Source organism: Gordionus sp. m RMFG-2023, chromosome 5 (assembly GCF_954871325.1).
Source record: "Gordionus sp. m RMFG-2023 chromosome 5, tfGorSpeb1-WG-v2, whole genome shotgun sequence".
NCBI classification, from domain to species: Eukaryota; Metazoa; Nematomorpha; class Gordioida; order Chordodea; family Parachordodidae; genus Gordionus; species Gordionus sp. m RMFG-2023.
Window position 1 is genome coordinate 16859851 of NC_088779.1, and position 23180 is coordinate 16883030.

A 23180-nucleotide genomic window follows, 5' to 3' on the forward strand; every position below is an offset into this window, starting at 1 on the left:
ACTTTTTAAGCACAGGCAAGCTTGGATAGTATGCTCATCTAGTGAACAACGTTGATCTGTTATAATATACCTTCCTTCTGAAAAAGCCCTTTCAGAGCTAGATGAAGAAGCTGGAATTGCAAGATAATCTCTGGCAATTTTTGATAATATTGGATATCTATTTTTATTTAATTTCCACCAGTCTAATGGATTTGTATCATTACAAATTGTGGCTTCATCCACATATTTGCTTATTTCTAAGTTATTATTGTTGTGACTAGGTTTAACCTGATATATTTTGTCAAAAAAGGATAATTTTTTGTTATTTTGTGTTTCATTTGTAGGTTCAGCTGAATTGTAATTATTTGTTTTATAAATATTATATTCCAATAAGAGTTTCTACACTATTATGCTTTAATAAGTGACTTGATAGTTTAAACCTTGGGTCAATCATTGTTGAAATAATATATAGGTGTTTATTAAAATTATAGTATTTATTAAGTTTTGTCAAGGCAGCTAATGAAGCTGTCTTTAAAATAGCATTAGGATTATTATTATAACTCAACGTGCTCAAAAATACTGGAATATAAAGGAATGATTGTTGAAACTGATGGAGTATTAGCACATGAGGCCCTCTCTGTAGCAAAATTAAATGGTTCTAAAAATTCTCGGTATATTTCAATATTATTCCAAGCTAAGGCACTAATATAATATTCTTCATTAGTATTTTGTTAATGATTGGTATATATTGTGAGATAAGGTTTGAGAAATATAGCCCTTTCGAGCATTTGGTACGTTGAATTCCAACGTGTTGGTATATCCAAAATAGGGTGAGGAAATTTTAAATTTGGATTTTTTTCAAGATATATTTTTTCAAGTTTATTAAATTTAGATATAGAAAGTTTAAAAATTTTTTAAAAATTTCTTATTTTTTTTAAAGTTGGATTTAGAGGTTCCAATGCAGCCATGATAGACAAATGGATAATATGGCAAAAACATTTGCACACATTATCAAAATTGTCTTTTAGTTTTAAAATTTTTAAAAATGCTAAATTATTACTAGCATTATCTAATGTAATACAAAAAAATCAATTTCAAATTTTACTTTTAATACAGAATTAAAAATATTATAAATATTAATAGCATTATGTGCTGATTTAAAAAGGAATAAAATCTAAAAATGATTAATTAATTTAAAATCAGTATCAATATAATGAATGGTTATGCCCATAAAGGGTATTTTATTTGGAGAGGACCAAATGTCCATTGTTAAAGAAAATTTAGAAGTAATTTTAGAAAGTACAGATTTTAAATTGATAAAAGAACTATGATAATGTTTCATAATTTCTTTTTTAAGTGTTTTTCTAGAAATTAATGTTAATGAGGGGTTGCAAAAGCTTATTAAATTTTTAAATGACTCATTTTCAACCATTGAAAAGGCTAAATTATTTTGAATAAAAAAGTCCATAATTAAATTATTTAAATTAGCTTTATTATTTACATTATTAATTAAAAATGATTTTATGGTGTTAATTTTTTTACTGCATTATTTATTTGTTCACATTTCTTATATAAAGTTGGGTGGATGGATTAAGATGTGTCCATAATCCTGAGGTTCCAAAATTGGGAATAGATAATTTTTTTTTACATTTATTACAAATAGCCTTTTTTTTGTTATCACAACTAGTATAAAATTCCCAGATTTTTGCTGTATTTCGTCTTTTATTAGATATCGTTGATTCTTCTTGTTCATTATCGATATTATTATTAGTATCAACATCATTATCTATATTTATTAACTCGATTTGGTTTTCATTCATTATAATATCCTAAATGAATAAATAGATAAAATTGATAGATATCATATAGAAAACTTACTTCCATAATAAAAATAAACTATATTTATAAATAACACCAATATTGATATCACAGGAATATTTGGAAGAAATAACAGATGTAATATGTTTATGAATGAAAGTAAAAAATACCACGATATAATTATCCACGATATAATTATCCACGATATAATTATCCACGATATAATTATCCACGATATAATTATCCACGATAAAACCAAATAATTTTATGTATTTATCTATTTTAAATTTTTAATATTGGTATTGGTATTGGTATTGGTTAAAATTGTATTTAAACAATATTTCAAAACCAATATATTTAGGTAATTGGTATTGGTATTGGTTGTAAAAACAATACCAATATATAATTATATATTGGTTTATATTGGTATTGGTATTGTAAACCAATATTATATTGGTATTGGTCCCACCCCTACTAGAGGGTAGCTGTGGGATCGGTAGTTTTAATGAAATCGGTTCAGAGTTTTTCTTTTTTTTATAACTTTGGTTAAGAAGTTCTTCCTTTTTTTTTAAATTGGGTTTTTTCTTAATTTATTACTTATACCTTAAATATTACGTTATATTAAATTTCTTTAAAAACCAAATTTCTATTTTCAAAAACAAAATTGGTTAAATATTTTTTTTTACAAAAGCCGAAAAATTTTCAATATATTAAAAAAAAACTAATATTAATAATTATTTTTTTATAATGCTATATATATACTTCCAATTATGACAATATAAATTATTATTATTTATTATTTTCCACAAATGCTGATTTAAAAATAAACAACTATTTTTAAAAAAAAAATAAACCAAAAAAAATGACTATTTTATTTAACAAAAATACATTAAAAATCTAAATTACATTCGCTGCCTACAGCAGCTCCACCCTTCAAAAGTAATTCTCTTCCTCCCTTTCCGCCTCCGACAGAATATAATCCAAGAAATCTCCAAATGTTCCTGGCCACTCTGCGCCGTTTGCAGCGTCATCCAGCATTCCAAGCTCCTCGGAACCCATTGTCCAGTCATCATCCAATACATTCCATCCCTCGTGTCCTCTTAGGCGCTCCTCCGGTAGTAACCCTCCCTCTGCCAATTCCCTTAATGCCTCTGTCTCATTTACTTCCTCTTGTTCTCACTCCAATGGACCCTCAGGCTCGCTCCTTTTGGATCAATTTCCGCCACTCCTCCCGCACCTATGCTGCATTCCACCGTCGCTTGAGATCCGGGTTCCCCCAATTCCGCCGCATTCCAATCCTCGCTCCGAACGCCAGGATTCGGGTACTCCCATCATCATTCGCTCCATCATTCCAATATCTATCTGCCCTCGCCTTGGATACGACCGACGAACGGAGAAATTGTGTTTTCGAAGATTTTGAAGTAGATTTCATAGTAACGCCTCGGCAGACGACGTTGCCTGGATTCTCACCGAGGAGAGCGTTAGGACCACATTGGCTGGGAGAATTAAGAAATGTGCGGAGAATTGAATTAGATGATCCTAGAGGGGCTTGCAGAGATGGGCGCCAGTGCTACGGATGTGGGGAGTGGGGGCATATTCGTCGGTCGTGTCCAAGGCGGGGGCAGACATATATTGGAATAATGATGGGAGTAACAGAATCCTGGCGTTCGGAGCGAGGAGGGAAGGATTTGAATGCGGCGGAATTGGGGGAACCCGGATCTCAAGCGACGGTGGAATGCAGCTAGGTGCGGGAGGAGTGGCGGAAATTGATCAAGAAAGGAACGAGCCTGATGATCCATTGGAGCGAGAACAAGAGGAAATAAGTGAGACAGAGGCATTAAGGGAATTGGCAAAGGGAGGGTTACTACCGGAGGAGCGCCTAAGAGGACAGGAGGGATGGAATGTATTGGATGAAGACTGGACAATGGATTCCGAGGAGCTCGGAACGCTGGATGACGCGGCAAACGGCGCAGAGTGGCCAGGAACATTTGGAGATTTGGATTATATTTTGTCGGAGGGAGAAAGGGAGGAAGAGAATTACTTTTGAAGGGTGGAGCTGCTGTAGACAGTGACTATAATATGGATTTTTAATGTATTTTTGTTATATAAAATAGTCATCCTTCTTGGTTTGTTATTTTTTTTTAAAATATAGTTTATTTTTAAATCAGCATTTGTGAAAAATAATAATAATTTATATTGTCATAATTGGAAGTATATAGCATTATAAAAAAATAATAATTATTATTAGTATTCGTTTTGTTTTTTTTAATATATTGAAAATTTTTCGGCTTTTGTAAAAAAAAAATATTTAAACAATTTTGTTTTTGTTTTCGAAAATAGAAATAAAGAAATTTAATATTGCGTAATATTTAAGGTATAAGAAAAAACCGATTTAAAAAAAAGGAAGAACTTCTTAACCAAAGTTATAAAAAAAAGGAGAATAAAAACTCACCGATTTCATTAAAACTACCGATCCCACATCTACCTACTAGTAGCGCCAAATTTGTCAGATATATATATAATTCCAATTATAACAATATAAATTATTATTATTTTCCACAAATGCTTATTTAAAAATAAACTATATTTAAAAAATAAAATAACTAACAAAAAAAAATGACTATTTTATATAACAAAAATACATTCACTGCCCACAGCAAAAATAATGGCCGTTTACCTTAAAAATACAGATCAACTAAGCTACTGCACATAAGAAAGTAAGAATATATTTTACTAACTATGATTTTTAAATTTAAATTTAGCAAATGGATCAACTAAAAAAATACAATTATAGAAGAATCGATATCATCAACATAGAAAATAATAAAAAAATATTGACATAATAAAGTAAAAGTTAAGAAACAATAAAAAAATGATTATTGTTACCTTAATTTTTTTTAGCTCAAATAAAAAAAGAATGATGCTACTAAACCTTACCTGTCATTATTGCAGGAAAAAAAGAACAAGTTAATAAGATAAATTGTTATATTATTTTTTTAGCAACAAATAAAAAAGAAGAAGATATTACCAAACCTTACATAAGTCAAACAATGTCTTAATTTAATATTTAGAATAATTAACCTTATGAAAAAAATATTTATCTTTACATAATATTGACTAATAAATCATTTATTATTTGGAGGGATGGTGGTTTGTTTAAATTTCTGTAAATGTATACTGTTCATATTCTTCACATAATATTAGTTAAAATTTAATTAGGCTGTTGTAGATATTTTATTTTTAATATTCTATAGGTGTTTCTCATTCAATTTTTGACTTCTAATCACCGTCCATAACCATCATTTCAATTCATCGACCATATTAGTCTACGGGATAGTAACAGCTTGTAGTAAAAATCTCGCCTTTAAAACCGCGTCTTTTCTTTCTAGAGCCTTCAGTCTCATTTTACCTCAAATAAATACTCTTATTCCACATTTAACGATATGATATTCCGCTTATATCAATATGATAATCCGCATTTACCTAAACACTTTTCTGGAATTTTGTTCAGCGGTCTATTTCTTTAATTTATCCTTTTAATATTTTCAAAAAGGTTAAAACAAATCCCTCCTATAAATGGAGATCAACTTTACAGTCCACTCCATCCTAGTTCATTTGTTATTTTTATTTCGCTATATTTATTCTTTCAAATATTTCACCATATTGATTCTTTCAAATATTTCACCATATTGATTCTTTCAAATATTTCACCATATTGATTCTTTCATATATTTCTTACATAATATATCACAACTATTAGTTTTTCCTTAAATTGTATTAATCCCAATGACATATAATAATACCTAGACTGACAATTCATTCCTAAAAGCAGGGATTCGAACCGAACCCGAACCCGGAGAAGTGAACCCGGGTTTTTAGAAAAAAACTCTGAACCCGAACCGAACCTGAACCCCATTTATAAAATTTCCAAAACCCCGAACCGAACCCAAGAATTTTATTTGAACCCGGGTTCAATCGGGTTCAGTGTATTATTTAAAATCATATATTAATATATGTAAATACAAATATTATATTTTCAAATTTCCAATTAAATGAAGTCTTAATAAATTTTAAACAACTTAATTCATTTATACCATTTTTAAATTTATTCTCGATTCCTATTGGAGTGTTAAAAAATTTTAAACAATTGAATTAATTTACGCCCATTTATTTTTAAATTTTTATCTTATTATTCTTAAAGATTATTAATTAGAAGAAAATGGTTAACAAATCAAAGTAAAAATTATTATATTGTTAATTTAAAAAATTCTAAACATCTAACTTAAAAATTGTTAAATGTAGGGCAGTTTTTGTGAACTTATTAAAATGATTTTAAAATTTATATATGGTAATCATTTATTTTTGGTTCAGTTTAATTTTTACAAGATGTTAATGAAGTGCATATTATAAATGAAATTAAATTTATAAATATCTCTTTTTTAATTCTGAAATCATTGCTATTTAAAAAAATTGTTCTCTTTTTATAGATTTAAGATTAAAGATAAAGTCATATTTGATAAGCATTTTACCCTTAATACAATATAAAAAAAATCAATATGTTCATATTGCAAAGTAAAAATGTCTGGTAATCACTTGTCAAATTTAGAAAGACACCTGGAAAGAAATCACAACAATGAATATTTAAATTATTTAAATGAAAAAACCAAATATCAGGAATTGTTATTGGCAAAAAAACCTAAAATTAATATAGAAACCTTTTTTCCAAAAAAGCATATAAGTATAAATATATCATCTAATGATTTGATGAGTTCTATACTAGAACTTGTTACTGTAAATGGCCGGCCTTTATCAATTATTGAAGATTCGGGATTTCAAAGAATTATAAATCCACTCCTTGCTGGGCTCAATTTAGTTATAAACAAAGATAATTTATCCAGAACTATTAATAAAACAGCCCAATCAATTAGAGACAAAATATCGAGAGAGGTAGAAGGAAAATTAATAAGTTTAAAAGTTGATGCAGTTCAACGACTAGATAGGTCAATTCTTGGTGTAAATATTCAATTTATATCAAAGTCCATTATAAATTTGAGGACTCTTGGAATTGTAGAGCTGAAAGAGAGATGTACAGAAGAATATATAAAAGAGAATATATTTAAAACTTTACTAAAATTTAAAATTAATATTCAACAAATATACACAATTACTTCTGATAATGGTTGTAATTTTTTAAGAGCTATAAAGCTCCTGCAATCTGAAACTGATTATGATATAAGGAGTGAATCAGCAGATGAGGAAAATATGGATGTAAATGTATATAAATATGATATTGGTGATATACAAAATACTTTTTTATCAACTATTATATCCTATCCGATTTATAGTGTACGGTGTGCAGCTCACACACTTCAGCTGGCACTTCATGATGCTATAAAATTATCACCTATTGTGGAAACCATTGCAAAAGCTAGGAGCCTAAATTTAAAATTAAGACATCCCACTTACCAAAAGTTATTAAAAAATATGAAACTCCCTAAGCCTGTGTTAGATTGCCACAGATGGCATTCAACCCATGATATGTTAGAAAGGCTGATTTTACTAAAACCCAATATCGAAGATTTTTTTACAGAGCAATCTGATTATTTATTGACTGAAGATTGGAAAGAGATAATAACGATTGTTGAAATTTTAAAACCGCTAAAAATCGCAACCAAACAATTCCAATCTGAACAGTTAACACTGACAGATTTTTATGCAGCATGGTTAAGATGCTGCATCGAACTGGAAAAAATATCCAAACCATTTTGCTCAATTACTATATTCTTGTCTTAAGAACAGAGAAGAAAGGTTTATAAAGAACGAAATTCTCTTAGCTGCCATATACCTGGACCCAAGATACAAGGTTAATTAAAAGCTTAGTAAATTAATTATTTTAGATTTATATTAAAATTGTTATTTTATGAAATATTTAAATATAAACAATATAAATCCTTAAATATTACAGGTATTACTTAGTGATGATGATAAGATTTGTGCGAAAAAACATCTTGTCAATTTATGGAGACGAATTAAAAGCTTAACAACGCCGATTTTATCTGATGATATTAGTTCCGATGAAGTTATTGAACAAGAAGATGATTTAGAGAAATTGATACAACTTAAAGAAAGGCAGGAGAAAATATTTAAAAGAGGGCCAACGATTGCTGAGAAAAGTATTGGAACAATAATTACTGGATTTAGCGATTATAAAAGATTAGATAAGAAGGAAAATATTTTGCATTTTTGGGAGTCTGCTAAGCTGGAACACCCTGAATTATATATTTTATCTAAAATCTTATTTGCTGTTCCTGCAACCCAAGTTAATTTTTCATATTTTCACATATAAATACATTTAACATAGGTTAGCGTTGAAAGATCTTTTTCACATTTGAAATTCATTCTTTCACCACATAGATCGAGGATGAGTGAACAACTCTTGGAAGATATTATGCTAATACGTCTAAATAAAATTTTTAAAATTGATACATGACTATATGCTTTGTATTTTTAACTATATTTGCCTATAAATAAAATAAAAAATTTATTTTTTATATCAAATTTATGTCTAATTTTTTATTATGATTTAAATATATAATTTTTTTTATCAACTCAAAAATTCTTGAACCCGAACCGAACCCGAACCAAACCCGGGTTCAAAAATATTTCCCTAAACCGAACCCGAACCGAACCCACCTTTTTTTTTATACCCCGAACCGAACCCGAACCGAACCCTGGCAAAAATTTTGTCGGGTTCGCATCCCTGCCTAAAAGTATATATCAATGCAAATCAGTTGGAGACGCCATTAACGCCATGTTGATTACATTCATGGTAAAATTTGTAATATAAAAAATATGTAAAACTAAGGCAATGACTTCAAAACAATTATTCAAAAGCCATTCTTATATTTCGAAATATTCTGGATATTTATGAATTTTTTATTATAAATCTTACATATTTTGATAAAAATTATATATTATCTAATAAAGTTGCTTTTAGTTATTTGTTTTTATGATACTTTGCTACCCTCTTTAATATTATGAACTTTATAAGATAATAAAACTAAATCATCAAGAATTTTGATTCATCATGATTAAATTACTAAAGACCATCTAGCTTTAACATCCAAACTTAAATTTTTATAGATAAAATGTTCTCTCAATAAAATAAAATTTTGTTGTCTTCTATCTTATAGTAGTACTATTATTTTGCATACATAAAATAAATGCTTATCTTCAGATATATTCTTAATAATATAACTATTTGTTTATTTTGTGCATATTAGGTGGGATGATAAAATACGCCCCCCCCCCCCGAAAACTACGCGCCCTCTGTCAAAGAAGCTTAATTTAAATTATAATATAGAATCGTATTTAGCTTCATAAGATGAGTTTAAAAATGTTTTTATTGAAAAAAATGATAACATAGTAAAACTTTTAAAAAATTATTTTTTTACATGACTAAAATATACGCCCCCTATTAAAGAAGCTTAATTTATAAAAAATAACCACAGAATCATATAGAGCTTATTAAATGGTTAAAAATGTTAATATTATATTTAATTTTTTTTTTAACTTAGTGGTCTTTTAAAAAAACACTTCTTTTTTTTACTAAACAACGCGCCCCCTTTCAAACAAGCTTGAGTCATAAAAAAATAAAAGCATAATCGTATTAAGCTCATTAAAAGGAATCAAAAAATGCTAATATTAAGATTATAACTTAGTTAGATTTTGAAAAAACACTTTTTTTCAATTTTTTTTGACTAAACTACGCGCCCCCTAAGCACCCACGGTAAATATACATTATTTTTTTAAAGAATGAATACAGAATCATGTTTAGCTTTTCAAGGAGATTCATAAAATAGTATTATTCATTTTTTTTTATAATTTTAATTTTCGAAAATTTTTTTTTTGACTAAACTACGCGCCCCCGGTGAATATGCATTATTTTTTAAAAAATAAAAGTATAATCATATTAAGTTCATTGAAAGGAGTTAGAAAATGTTAATATTAAGTTTATAACTTATTGGGATTTTGAAAAAACACCTTTTTTCAATTTTTTTTCACTACTCGGTAAATATACATTATTTTTAAAAAAATGAATACAGAATCATGTTTAGCTTTTCAAGGAGATTCAGAAAATGTTACTATTCATAAAACATTTTTACTTTTATTACGATATCCTATTCCTCTGTATAATCTTATCTCTTGGTATTTATTTTCCCAATTAGTTTTATATTATTTATTATTTTTATTATGTTTTTATCATTACTTGTTTGTAATATCTATGTTTATTATTAATAATAAATATCAATATTAAAAATACAGTCACAATATAAATCTAATAATATTTTATAAGATATAATAAATATTCCTAACAAAATATAATATCAACATTTAAAAATATATGGATATAATATAAGTCTAATAATATTACAATTAAATAAATTAATCTTATTTCAGTCCTCACAATACACAAATTTATTTATTGGCCATTAAATAAAATTGTTTTGTAGATTTTCTATTCAATTAAATGTGCGAATAACGTTCAATTATTAATGTTATAAGAATTTGATAATTGGTGAATAGGGCTGATTAAGCATAATTTCACAAAAATATTTGTTTTTTTCTTTAGAAGAAATAAATGATGCAATCCTTTTGAAAATAATTTTTTTTTATTAACAATGATTCTTTAAAAACACGGAATGCACTTTCAAAAAGTTGGTATAATATTAATATACTTTTAGAAGGAATTATTAACCCCTGATTGTTTTTTGTTTTTATCAAATTATAAGCATGTGATTTTGATTATTTATCATAGCTGCAGATATAACATATTACTTTTTTTCCAGTCTATATAGGTGAGTGAACCATGTATTTATTAAAATATTTACTTATACTAAGAATTTAAATATTTGGTAGTAAGACAAATTATCATTGTGGTAATCAACATGGTGTAATGGCGTCTCCAGCTGATTTTAATTGATACATGCTTAAAAATTCATTTTAATGAATGAATTGTCAGTCTAGATAATATATGTCATTGATTAATCCTTTAAAATATCAACCTCCTTTGGAAATGTTTCCATTGCAAAATTAACGGATTTCTCAATTTACTAGTCAGTTTATTCTTTTTTTACATATTTCTAATCTCCTGAAAATTTTTCATAACTACCGCGTTTTCCATGATTTTACCCTCCCCTCATATCATTGTTTTATAATTAATTTTTTATATTCTAGCATTCTTCCGGCTTTAATTCTGTTGGACATTTGTTTTTAACTAAATCCTCTTCCAAATCATTATGTGTAATATTATCTTTTATAACATAAATTTTTTTATTATTATTAAGTTTATAATCAAGATAATCTCCTGCTTATTTGAAATCTCATACCCTATAGATATGATAATATAATATAAATTTCAAATTTGATATTCTTTTTCCCGTAATTTATACTTGTATTTTCAAATTTATGATTTTGCTATTGCTTTTATCATTCACCCTTCCATATGACACAACAAAATTATCTCGATTTTATTTACAAGCCACCCAACCATAGGATTCAACAGAATTATTTTCATTATTATTTTTACAATTCACTCTTCTAATTCTATTCTTATTTCTATACCGGGATTTTATTTGAAAAATAATAATTATGTCTTTTCGCTATCATAAAGCCAATACTGATCTTAGCAACATGTCCAACCGTTCTATATTAAAAGCACCTCATTAAATCATTACAATTTTCCATAACATTTGCCAACGCTTGTTTTTCCGCTATTAACACTTTTACTTGAAAGTTAATTGGTTCATTTATTTTTAGTCATTATTAATTCGCATTTTTAATTATAATGGTATACCCTTCATAAATTTTTAAAGACTAACTTAAATTATTTTAGCTCTACTACCAACTATCAAAATATTGTGAATATCAATTAAAAACCCTCTCAATTACAATGAATGAATCATTATTTGGCATGAATGTGAGTTTGCTGAGAATATCTAGGATAACAGAAAATTTTATTTGGAAAATAATGTCTATAATTGTTTGCAAAATATAGATCTGGTCGATAATCAGCAATATTATTGTATTATAATAGGTCTATAATAAAAGTATTAATTTTTACAGCAATATATTTGCCCTATTTCATCTAAAAATTTAATAGATAACACCTAATAACCTCTTCCCTCCTTAAAAAATGAATGCATTCTGTTACTAGTCCCTTCCCCGTTTATGTAGATGATGTTATCATCCAATGAATTTTCCAAAATTAAATTGAATATTATATGATCGATGATCGCCTAATTTTTTTGTTCATTCTATAGATTTATTGTCGATTTACCGATTTTATATAATAATTTATGCATTTTTTTCCATTTTTATTATAGTTCCATTTTCATTCTATCGGATTTTATTTTTATCATAATTTCTATACTTTTCATTTTTGCTTTTCCATATTCCATTTTTACTTTGACTTTTTCTCATCGCCACTTTAGCATATGGAGTAATAGATAAAATATATTGACTTCCTTTTATTAGGCGATATTTATAATTAGATTAATGTTTCACAAAAGTTATAAAAAATTAATTAAAATAGAACATTCTATTCTATTTAATAAATTGTATCTGTACTGTAACAACTTATAGATTGGCGATTCATAAATTAAATATATTTAAAAATACAAATTTTTATGGTTTACGCATATATTAAATGACATTAATATGTATTAATATAATGATAGATTAAACAATTAGTTGAAGTGAAAACCACAAAATTGTGATACACTCTATGAATGTACACTTCTAATTAATAAGTCACATCACCATTATTTATTACTTTAAAAAATTATACTAATTCGAATAATTCGTTTTATTCAAATTTAAATAATTATTTTCTATTCAATTAGGATTATTCGATGCAAAATAATACTAAATTCGTTTTTAAATAGGCCTATGCCCGTCGTAATGTATTAAATACCTACGTTTTACTGATTTAACCTAAACCTTAATTATGGTTCGGTTTGATCATATGTGAGAATATGTTATTAAACAGAGTGAGATGTTTGTATCTTTTAAAGAAACCTGAATACTTATTAAATATTAAAAATAATATTAACCTATCATCTGCTTCCGTTTTATATGGATCTAATAAAATAGAATTATTTATAAATGATCAAAGAGTGTTGGCTGAACCAGGCATGACTATTTTACAAGTTAAACAACATTGTCAGTTTTATAAATATGAAAATATTTATTTCAGAGTTAAATAAATTTTGAAAATTTTTTTTGCCCAATATTTTGAGAAAAATATTTTTGAAAATCACAAAATTGAAGATTATTTTTAAAGGTGAAGATATATTTTTAAAATATTTGTGACTTCATTATATGATTTTGAATCCCTAAAAATCCAAAAGATTTACTTATAAAAGATTTTATCTAAAAACGATGGGCCAAGATAAAGAGTCAATTTTTTTAATTTTATCAAAGATTTTTTTAATTTCAAGATATTTTCAAACTGATTATTTTTTAGCATAATATTTTATTTATAAATAGGCATGTTCTCTTATTGATATTGAAATCCCTAGATATTGTTTTCATGAGAGATTAAGTATAGCAGGAAACTGTAGGATGTGCTTAGTTGAGGTTGAAAAATCAATCAAACCAGTTGCCTCCTGTGCTATGCCAGTGATGAAAGGCATGCGAGTTAAAACAGATAAAAGATCTACAATAACCCAAAAAGCTCGTGAGGGTGTTACAGAATTTTTATTAGTCAACCATCCTTTAGATTGCCCTATTTGTGATCAAGCAGGTGAATGTGATTTGCAAGATCAGGTTATATAGTCTTTTATTTTAATATATTTTTATTTTTCAGAAAGCTTTTTAATGTTATATGAAATTTATATTAAATCTCATCAATGATCCATTTAAACAAAGCTTACCAATAAAATGTATTGAACATTGTGATTGGATTAATATATATATATTTGGTTAATAATTGTTAAATACATAATAATAAATGGCTGTTATTTGTTCCTCCAGTGGTTTATTTGATATTAATATTTAAAAATGTTTTTTTGTCCATTATAATAATAATATGGCAGTATCTTAAGCAGTGGGTAGCCAGGTTATCTGGGGGGGGGGGGGGGTTACAATTTTTTTTTGGAGCTTTGTTCCTGATTTTAAATTTGCTCATAGGCCTACAAAAAAACGAATCGAATAATTGCGCTATTCGTATTCGTACGAATAATAAATTCAATATTCGTAAAAATTTTTATAAAGCTTATAAAAATTATAAACAGATATAATGTTTTAAGATGACATTTTTAAGGATTCTCTCAACAACAATTTACAGAAAATAAACGAAATAAAACCAAATGATTTCATATAACGTTATTCAAACAAATTGGCAAAAAACGTCCAATTTATAGATTAGAATTGCTTATAAAAAATATTTAAATTATTTCTTCAATCTAATATACAAATTTTATTAAAATATTCTGAAAATATACAATAATTTCATTTTATAAACATCAAAATATAATACACAAAAAATATAATTATAGTATATCTGAATTTGTTAATAACCAATTTTTTAAACATAACATCTTTCTTATAGTATCCTCTTTCAGAGACATCATATTCTTAAGTTCCTGGCAGATAAATAACTAAATTTTGACTAGTTCTTATTCTTTGATTAGGAAAATTCTTTTCCCATTTAGTAACCTTATTTTTTATCAAATTTTAAAGTAAATCATCTAATTCAGATAGTGTATCATAATCACTATCATAAAATCTTCATCACTATTAATTACATTACCATAATCACTAACAATAATATTTTGAAGTTTTAATTGCAGTGGCTTAGCCAGGAATCTTAACACCAAAAATGATTAAATAAAGAGAAAGTATCAAAATAAAATAATTATATTTTTGTTTACTTTGGGTTTGGGGCTTTTCCTTTTCTTCCATTAAAATTTGACAGCAATTAATATAAGTTATGGATTTGATAAAGATAATAGGAAATAAAATCGTTTTAGGCCTATTTGCCCATTTAGTTGGGTCCCATATGGAAAATTTATTAGGTATTTTAGATTTATGTAATATCTTTATTCATCTCTGTTTAAGTTGACTGAACAATTGAAAGCATTTCTAAATTCTAGGCATAGATTTCGTGCTTACACAGTAGTGTATCCTTTGTAAAGGAAAAAATGAATTAGCAGCAGAATTTTAGCCATTACAATTATTTGTTATGAAAATTTTGTCAATGTCAATGCTTAATTGTACATTATTTTAACCCATAAATTTACATCATGCCAGAATGGAAAATATAAAGGAACTAAATATCTATTTAGTGCTAATATTTAATGTCTGGGATTTTTTCAATCATGCATATTGATTTTAAAAATACATAGTGTAATTTACTTTAATCAATTATATTACGTTAAAATTGTTTTAAACAATAAAAAAAGAGCCTTTTATTGTAATAAAATGTTCATATATAGGTTTCATCTATCGTTTTTAATACATTATTTGATATTTTTGAAAAAAAGAAGCTTTTTTATCTCTTAATTGTCAATTTAGGTTGCCATATAAAAACTATTCGATCGTAATATATTTTTGTAAAAAAAAAATTTTTTTGGGGGGAGGGGGGCTTCACTTCCAAGTTCCCTTTTGGCTTCTAGCCGGGTTTTAAAAGGTAAACAATTCCTAGCCTAAAAAAATACTGATTTATTTTTGAGATATTATATTAATAAAAATAAAGGGGGATTTTTAGTATTAAAATTTTTTTAAATGAAGATTGTATTTATCATTTTAAAATTTATACAAATTATCTAATATGTTATGGTCGCTAATTATATAAAATCCAGTCTTTTTATTGTTATCAGACAAAACATAACAAATTTAAAAACGGGATAGAATAGAAAGAAGTAATTGATTTTTTAAATTTTTCTTTTTTTAGCAAAATACTTTATTTTTTTTATATAAAAATTTGAAAAAATTTTTAGAATATGGCAAATTTTATGGAAGTTTTTGGTATATTTCGGTAATTTTAAAAATGCTATAGAATTGTTGTAGTATAGTTGAGTGTGGTAGATTTCGACCTTAAAATGTTGTTATCTACTAGTCAATGTGGTAGACCTGGCAACCCTGGTTATATATATAAAATTAATATTTAAATCTTTAAAATCAATAATTAATTATCGATAAAAAGTAAAAATGGTCGAATTTTTTATCTTATCCCTATTTAAAATAATACTATTGCCAACAAGCTAAAATTTTGTTTTTAATCTAATACTTATATGACATGCCTACCAATTTTTATTAAAATTGGAAGGGATTGGTAGAAAATAAATTATTTTCTTGCTCATTTCAGAACGGAGAATATATATAATGTGTTACTTATTAATTCTTCACTTAATTTTGCCAATTACAAAAAAGTAATCTATTTATAAGCTAAATAATTATCATATCACTAGCTTGAAGTCAGCCAAACATCTGGAAACATTAACTCTGAAACTTATATTAATAATCACTCATTTTCGGAAAAATATAAAGTTGCCAAGATTGGCAATACGCTAGAAAGAAAATTATAAAATCACCAAATATCTGGGTGTGTCATTATATAATGATTGATTAGTATTTAGTACTTAGTAATTCATCGTTTTTTTCAGTCAATAAACTTTTTGAACAAACTTATCGTTTTCATAGTATATTGCAACTAAGTAACTTCTAAAAGAGTTATAAAACTAAATAAATCATTTTGGGAAAAGTTATTAAATAAAATATATTTGTTTAGGTTTAGGAATAAAAGTTATTAAATGTGAGCTACGATAATATTTTGAATGAATATATCCAAATTCATAATTATTTATAAGAAATGTATTTATTAAGGATTGTTTCTTATTTTCACATTAAATTTTAAACAAAAGAATTGAAGAGTTTTTTTATATTTGGTTTATCTATTTTAAGTTTAACTGAACCAGCCAGATCTAAATAAAAAAGATCTGGGCTGAGTTACTGGGTCCCTCTAGTTTTAATATTTTTTTATATTTATTTCTTAGACAATGGCTTTTGGTAGTGACAGAAGCAGGTTTGTTGATATGATGTATTCCGGGAAAAGAGCTGTTGAAGATAAAAATATTGGTCCTTTAATTAAAACAATAATGACACGCTGCATTCATTGCACTAAATGCATAAGGTTTCCAAAATAATTTAATTTATCGTGACTAATTTAATATTAAATTTTTCTATTATATATTAATCCTGGAACGCACTATTAATTTAATTGTTACTTTTATGAATTTGAGAATATTTTAAAATGTCAAACATCATAAAATTTATTTAACTTCTTCAAATTTTTATAATTAGTACATTATTATATATATTTTTTATAATTAAAACTAGATTTGCATCCGAAATAGCTGGCGTAGATGATTTGGGAACCACTGGTCGAGGATCTGATATGCAAGTTGGCACATTCGTTGAAAAAATGTTCTACTCCGAGTTATCAGGAAATGTTATTGATCTGTGCCCTGTTGGAGCACTCACATCTAAACCATATACTTTTACAGGTAATTTTATTTACTACTTGTAAATTAATTGATAAGAACTAATTTTGGTTTTTAAATACTAATTTTATTAAGATTACATTTCTAATTAATAACCTCCATGTTTAACTAAAAACTAACCAAAACATCAGCGTAACCAAGGGGAAATGGAACGGTAAATTTCCCATTTTTCGTAAATATCATTTTACGCTAATAAAAAATATTTTTAGCACTCTTTTCGCTTAGAGGTCGATCTAATCCGGCCCGTGTTAAAAGGTTTTTTTGGTCTGGCCTCCAATTATTTTGTTATTTTATTTATTATTATTTTGACGTTTTAATAATTTTATTAAACTATATATAAAATAACATATGTAGAAATGAAATATTAAAACCATGTTAAAAATATTAAAAAAATAACATATTGTCGGTCTGGAAGAATGCTTCACTTGCAAAATTGGTAAAGGGAAACACTATTTTAAAGTTATAATTAAAAAATTGAGAGTAAATTTAAAATTTTGTGAGAATTTTATTTGATAAAATAAAATGAAAGTTGAGCAAAATAAACACTTTAATGTTGTTAATAGATTTATGGCGGGGGTCCGCGAGAAAATTTTCAGTGCAAAAGATCGTAGGTATTCGATTCGATGGGCTGGCCACAATCGATGCAAATGGAGGGTATAACTGCATTACCGCAGAGGCGAAGAGCTATGGATATGCATAGTTGTTCGCCAGTCATGAGGAGAGCTAAGTGAAAAAGTTAATATCCGATCCACTCTCTCAGCGGGCCTTTCAAATTAAAACGCCATAACGATGGTATATCCCTTATTCCCTGGACTAACGGTTTCCCGCTGACCAGGGACTACACTTGTATCGATTTTGCAACGAAGTCTAACCTTTCATTTTTTTGCCATCGAAAAGGCAGAAATCCTTAAAAAAACAAATATTCTGACCTCACAAACACACTGTTCCTACCAATCGTTACCAATACCTTAGGCATGTTTGAAAATGAGGCCTTTAATTTTATTGAAACGATAGGAAAAAAAGGAGACAGATTACAGGCGACCCCAACGAAGGATTCCACCTTCATCAGCAGATTTTGAGAGAAATCAGCCGTGCCAGTCCAATTTTCTATTCACTTCGTTAGCCTTTTTTAAGTTCTTTTAAATTGTTTTTTATTTAAAATTTATATATGGTGAATTCCATATCAAATCAACCAAAAAAAGTTAATTTTCAACCCGACTCCCTCAGAATTTTTTTTAAATTTTGTATATTGTAATATATGCTATAGCTAAGAAAAAAATGGAATTTTACTTCATTACATCACTTACTATCTAAGATATATAGGTTTAAAAAGCGGAAAAATGGTACATTTTTGACAAAATGCACTTCATTAACTTTCATATATCTTAAGAATAAATTAAGTTAGAGCAATAATTTAATTTTATAAATAGCTTAATAATGGGTTTTTAATATGACATATTAATAAATGTGTTAGACACACGATTATTATCCAAAACCGGAAGTACAAAACCGGAAATGGCCATAGAAAAGAAAGGTATTTTTTTCCTGTAGATGTATACAATACTGCTTTATATTTATACTAAATCCTAAACTGGGATGAACGTTAGTCTAGGAATTATGATCCTTTTTATGGCGAAAATTGATCAAATTTAACATAAATACTATCATATTTAAATTTAATTAATACTTAAGTAATAATTTTAACTAAAATTTATGTCTAAATGAAAGGCTCTCACTTTATTATTTAAAAAAAATAAGAGAGGAGCGGGGGGGGGGGAGTAATGTGTTTTATTTAACACTATTTTAAAGCTCATTAAAATTTAATTTATATGTTGGCGAATTCTTAGTTATTACTAACTTAAGAAAATTATGCATTTATAGTGCAGAGTCATGCACAAGGATTCATTGGACTAATAATCAAGCCACTTGATTTATTACTTTTAAGACCACTTAATTAAACAAGTAAATTTTGCTGTTATACACAACACATGTGCATTTTGTTTATTTCAAACAAAATCGATCTTTCCTTTTAGATGAGATTTAACAGAGTTGCCAAAATTCATTATTTTTCTGATGGGGGAGTTACCCAATATAAAAATTGGAAAAACTTAACTTACTTCTACAATCATAAAAATGATTTTGGGATAAAGGCAGATGGCAATTATATGCAACCATTGATAAGAGTTCCTGCGACAGTTTCGGGAGCGTTATTATTAGCAGTTCGAGTAAGCTTGTAAATTTCATATAATCATATATTAACGACAAAGGATTTGTATAACTATTCAAGAAATAATATCAGAAAGATAAATTATACATTTGTGAGCAATATCTATATAAAAAATCATCTTGAAAGCAGGTTTTTGACAGCAAATTCTGGAACACAAAATTTTTATCATCCCACATTAGAATTGTTTCAAGTATCATTTTTATTATTAACTTTTTATGCAGAAATATGGCATTATTTCAGATACAAAAGATTACCAGATAGAACAACACTTAGCCGGAGTGGATTAGATGTGTATTTATCAATGAAAGCATCCACATGTCAGAAAATTAATATAGGTCCAAAATTTTGTGCTATAGCTTTTAATATGGACCGACAAATATAGACGGCGAAATTATATTACCTTTACATTTCACGTCTAATAATATTATAAATTTCAAAAACATACAGCTGAAACTATTATTTCCGAAATAGAAAAAGTTGAAAATGAATTTGATTTAGGGTCCGAGAAAATTTAAATGGTTACGGATGCAGGACCAATGCTAGTCTAGGATAATATGATCATCATTTATGTTTGGGGCATATATTACATAATCTAGTGACAGTCGATGGAATAAAAATAATAAAATAGAAAATCACAAAAAAGTTAAATAAATTATAGTTGCCTTAAGAAAACAGCGGATTTTGAAAAAAACAATATCGAAAATGGGATATGTTTGAATCGATATCATTTACATAGGATATTTTAGATTTGTATGATAATGATTCTTTTTATGAAGTTCGTTTTGGGTTTGGTGATGATAGTGCAAATCAAAAATCATATGAGAAAAATAATGAAACCTTAAAATTAAATGTGCATACACGTTGGCATAGTTATTTAAAAATGCTGGAAAGTGTGAGTGGCAATATCAAAAATCCTATAAATATTCTATTTAATAGAATGGAGAAACCAAATCTCAAATTATTTAACTCCGATTGGGATGGTGCATGAACTTTTAAATTTTCTTAAAACCTTCAAAAAACTGTTGAATTTTTATCCGCTCAATAAGGATTTACTATAAATTTATCCTTATTATTTCGTAGTGAAATTAAAAATCATTTAATAATAAAAGAATATGATAATCCTTCCATAACATCCCTTAAATAAAATATGCTTACTAAATTTGATCATAGATTTCTAATAACGTATCTTCAGGTAGTATTTTGAAATACATAAATTAGTTTTTTTTAAATATTATTTCTCTTTGTTTTATTTTTTTAATTAGGTTTGAGCACTATAAATATAGTAAATGAATATTTAAAGGAAAATAATATTACTTCGGTGCAATTTTTATGTCAACGCGCTACCTCTCTGTTTCCTTACACAGACGAATTAACCTAATGTGAAACGACATAAGTAGCTTCAGGATTCGATTATCTTACCTCATTGGCTACCAAACATTCATTTATTTATAATCTGGAACAACAAGACTATTTAACTAGTTTTAAAAAAGAATTATTTTCGGCATAATTTAGATATAAAAGATGTCTTAGATTTTTGGAAGATAAGAGCATTGGATCTTCCTAAACTTCCATTATTAGCTATAAAGGTCTCGTGCGTTGCAACTACGAGTATACCCCAAGCGTGTATTTGCCATAGTTGGGCTCACTCTGAACTCTAAAGGATCATCATTATGTCTTATAAATCTAAATAAAATAATATTTATACATGATAATTATAACCTAATAAAATCGTTAAATTATAGTTATAAACATAATAAAGCATAAATTTTATTTTAAGTCTTTCCAATGAATTTATAATTTTGATTAAAAAATTTAAGTTATAAAAATATTTGACGCCGTCACGCCGCTGCCATTTTGGCGGCCTCTGATTCGTCGCCGCCAGCCAATCGTTTTAAGAAAAGTTGATGAATAGGGCAAACACATATTGAATGTGTACCACTGCCAATTCTCGAGACGAAGATCACAAATTTAGAGAATCCAATTTAATATTTGAATGAATACCTTTAAATTTAAGATATAGCTCTCGTAAATTAATTAAATAATCTTTTTTGGATTTGAATCTTTTCACAATTTTTTATTATAGGAACAAAATCCCTTTTCCCAGGCATCGATCTACTTTATTCATCATTGCTATAAAAAGTTTTGACAATAGCAACGGTGGCGGCATTTATTGTCTTACCGGATTTAGGATTTGGTGTTGAAAAAAAACCCTTTAAACCTTTTAATTTTAACGCCATATGATATGAAATATTAAATTCTTTTACAATTTTTATTACTGTCCAATTTGATGGTAATAATGTTAATAATCTATGTTTATTTGTAATCGACAACTGTGGGAAATTGATTTTTAAGATCTAGAATTTCACCGAATTTTTCATTATTTGATGAAAATAATAGTATAATTTTAGTCGTTAAGCCATTTTTTACCTAGATATTTCTTTTCACATAAGCGTTTTTAATGTAAGATTCCCCTATTGATTGTAGGAATATATTAATGTTAATAGCCTCTTGATTTATTATATAAGGGGGGTAATATATACATTGTCATTTGAAGTATAAGGAATATTTTCTAATTTTTGTCGGTATGAAGAGCATATTAACATATCTAAATTGATTGGTAATTTTTTTTGCGTCTTCCAGGATAGAATCCTCCTTAGATTCATGCTATAATAATCATGTCTTTGTAGATTAAATGGGTTGCAACTATTTCAACGTTTGGTATGTCCATCTGTGATCTAGAATAAAATTTTAATTGTCTGCACCTAGAATATATGTTTTTGCACTCTGCAAATTTCGAATGTTATTGGTAGACTGACGATGAAATAATAAGCTGCAGACGGGCTGAATTATTTAAAATTTAATAAAATATTATTTTTTAGTGCAGCTTCCTTAAGAATAATATTTTTCAACCATTAGAATAAAATAAATGTTTAAAACGATCTCTCTTTCTGCATAATATTTTTAACTTGCCGTTTTCCATTAATTAGATCTCTACTTTCTACTATAGCGAATGTCTTATTAGCTCGTTTTTCAATTTTTGGTAAAAATGTATATTTTGGAAGAGTCGATAGCGTCGCCAAGTTTTGACATCGTATATATATTTATAAAAGGTGCCTAAATAAAAAGCAAAATTTCGGAAACAAACTCCCTTTTTTGCTTAAAAACACAGTAAAGCAATATAAAAAAAAGACATATATATTCATAGAAATAATAAGCTGAATAAAAAATTATGCCAATATTTAATTGATAATTTTTTTTATAAAATATGGAAATGGTGCACAACAGATGATTTTAAAATATGATATCATAGATAGTGCATATAGAGTAAAAATTACGAAAATATCTCAAAATTAGAGTACTCCTATGTGGCCAAAATTAATAATTTAAGATTTAGTTTTTATTCAAATATTTAGTAGAAATTAATCAATTACTGTGTTACAAGGTTTGTTGATAACCTTGAGAAAAAAATCGGCATAATTATATGAAGGGCGGGCCTCCATATAATTCACGTTCGCTCACTTTGGGCAGGTCTATGACCAACGTGCTTAATATGATATGAAAGTCCACTCCAAACTCAAATATCTTAAAAA

At 27.0% G+C, this 23180-nt stretch overlaps 2 protein-coding genes across 3 annotated transcripts in view; both read left to right on the forward strand.

Moving 5' to 3' along the window:
• The first annotated feature begins 6561 nt into the window (after positions 1-6561).
• Positions 6562-8313, forward strand: LOC135930212 (uncharacterized). The gene is made up of 4 exons (XM_065466993.1): positions 6562-6763; positions 7527-7660; positions 7763-8116; positions 8159-8313. Exons 1-4 carry the CDS (start codon positions 6562-6564, stop codon positions 8285-8287), a joined length of 819 nt encoding a protein of 272 aa, XP_065323065.1. The 3' UTR covers positions 8288-8313.
• Positions 8314-12815: 4502 nt separating this feature from the next.
• The window catches only part of LOC135929262 (NADH-ubiquinone oxidoreductase 75 kDa subunit, mitochondrial-like), a 39903-nt gene continuing 29538 nt past the window's right edge, over positions 12816-23180 (forward strand). For both annotated transcript variants that reach the window (XM_065465764.1, XM_065465765.1), the window contains exons 1-4: positions 12816-13007; positions 13348-13626; positions 16857-16993; positions 17200-17366. In XM_065465764.1, coding sequence (XP_065321836.1) covers positions 12834-13007; positions 13348-13626; positions 16857-16993; positions 17200-17366 — 757 coding nt within the window. In that variant the 5' untranslated portion in view covers positions 12816-12833. The remainder of the gene's footprint in view (positions 13008-13347; positions 13627-16856; positions 16994-17199; positions 17367-23180) is intronic.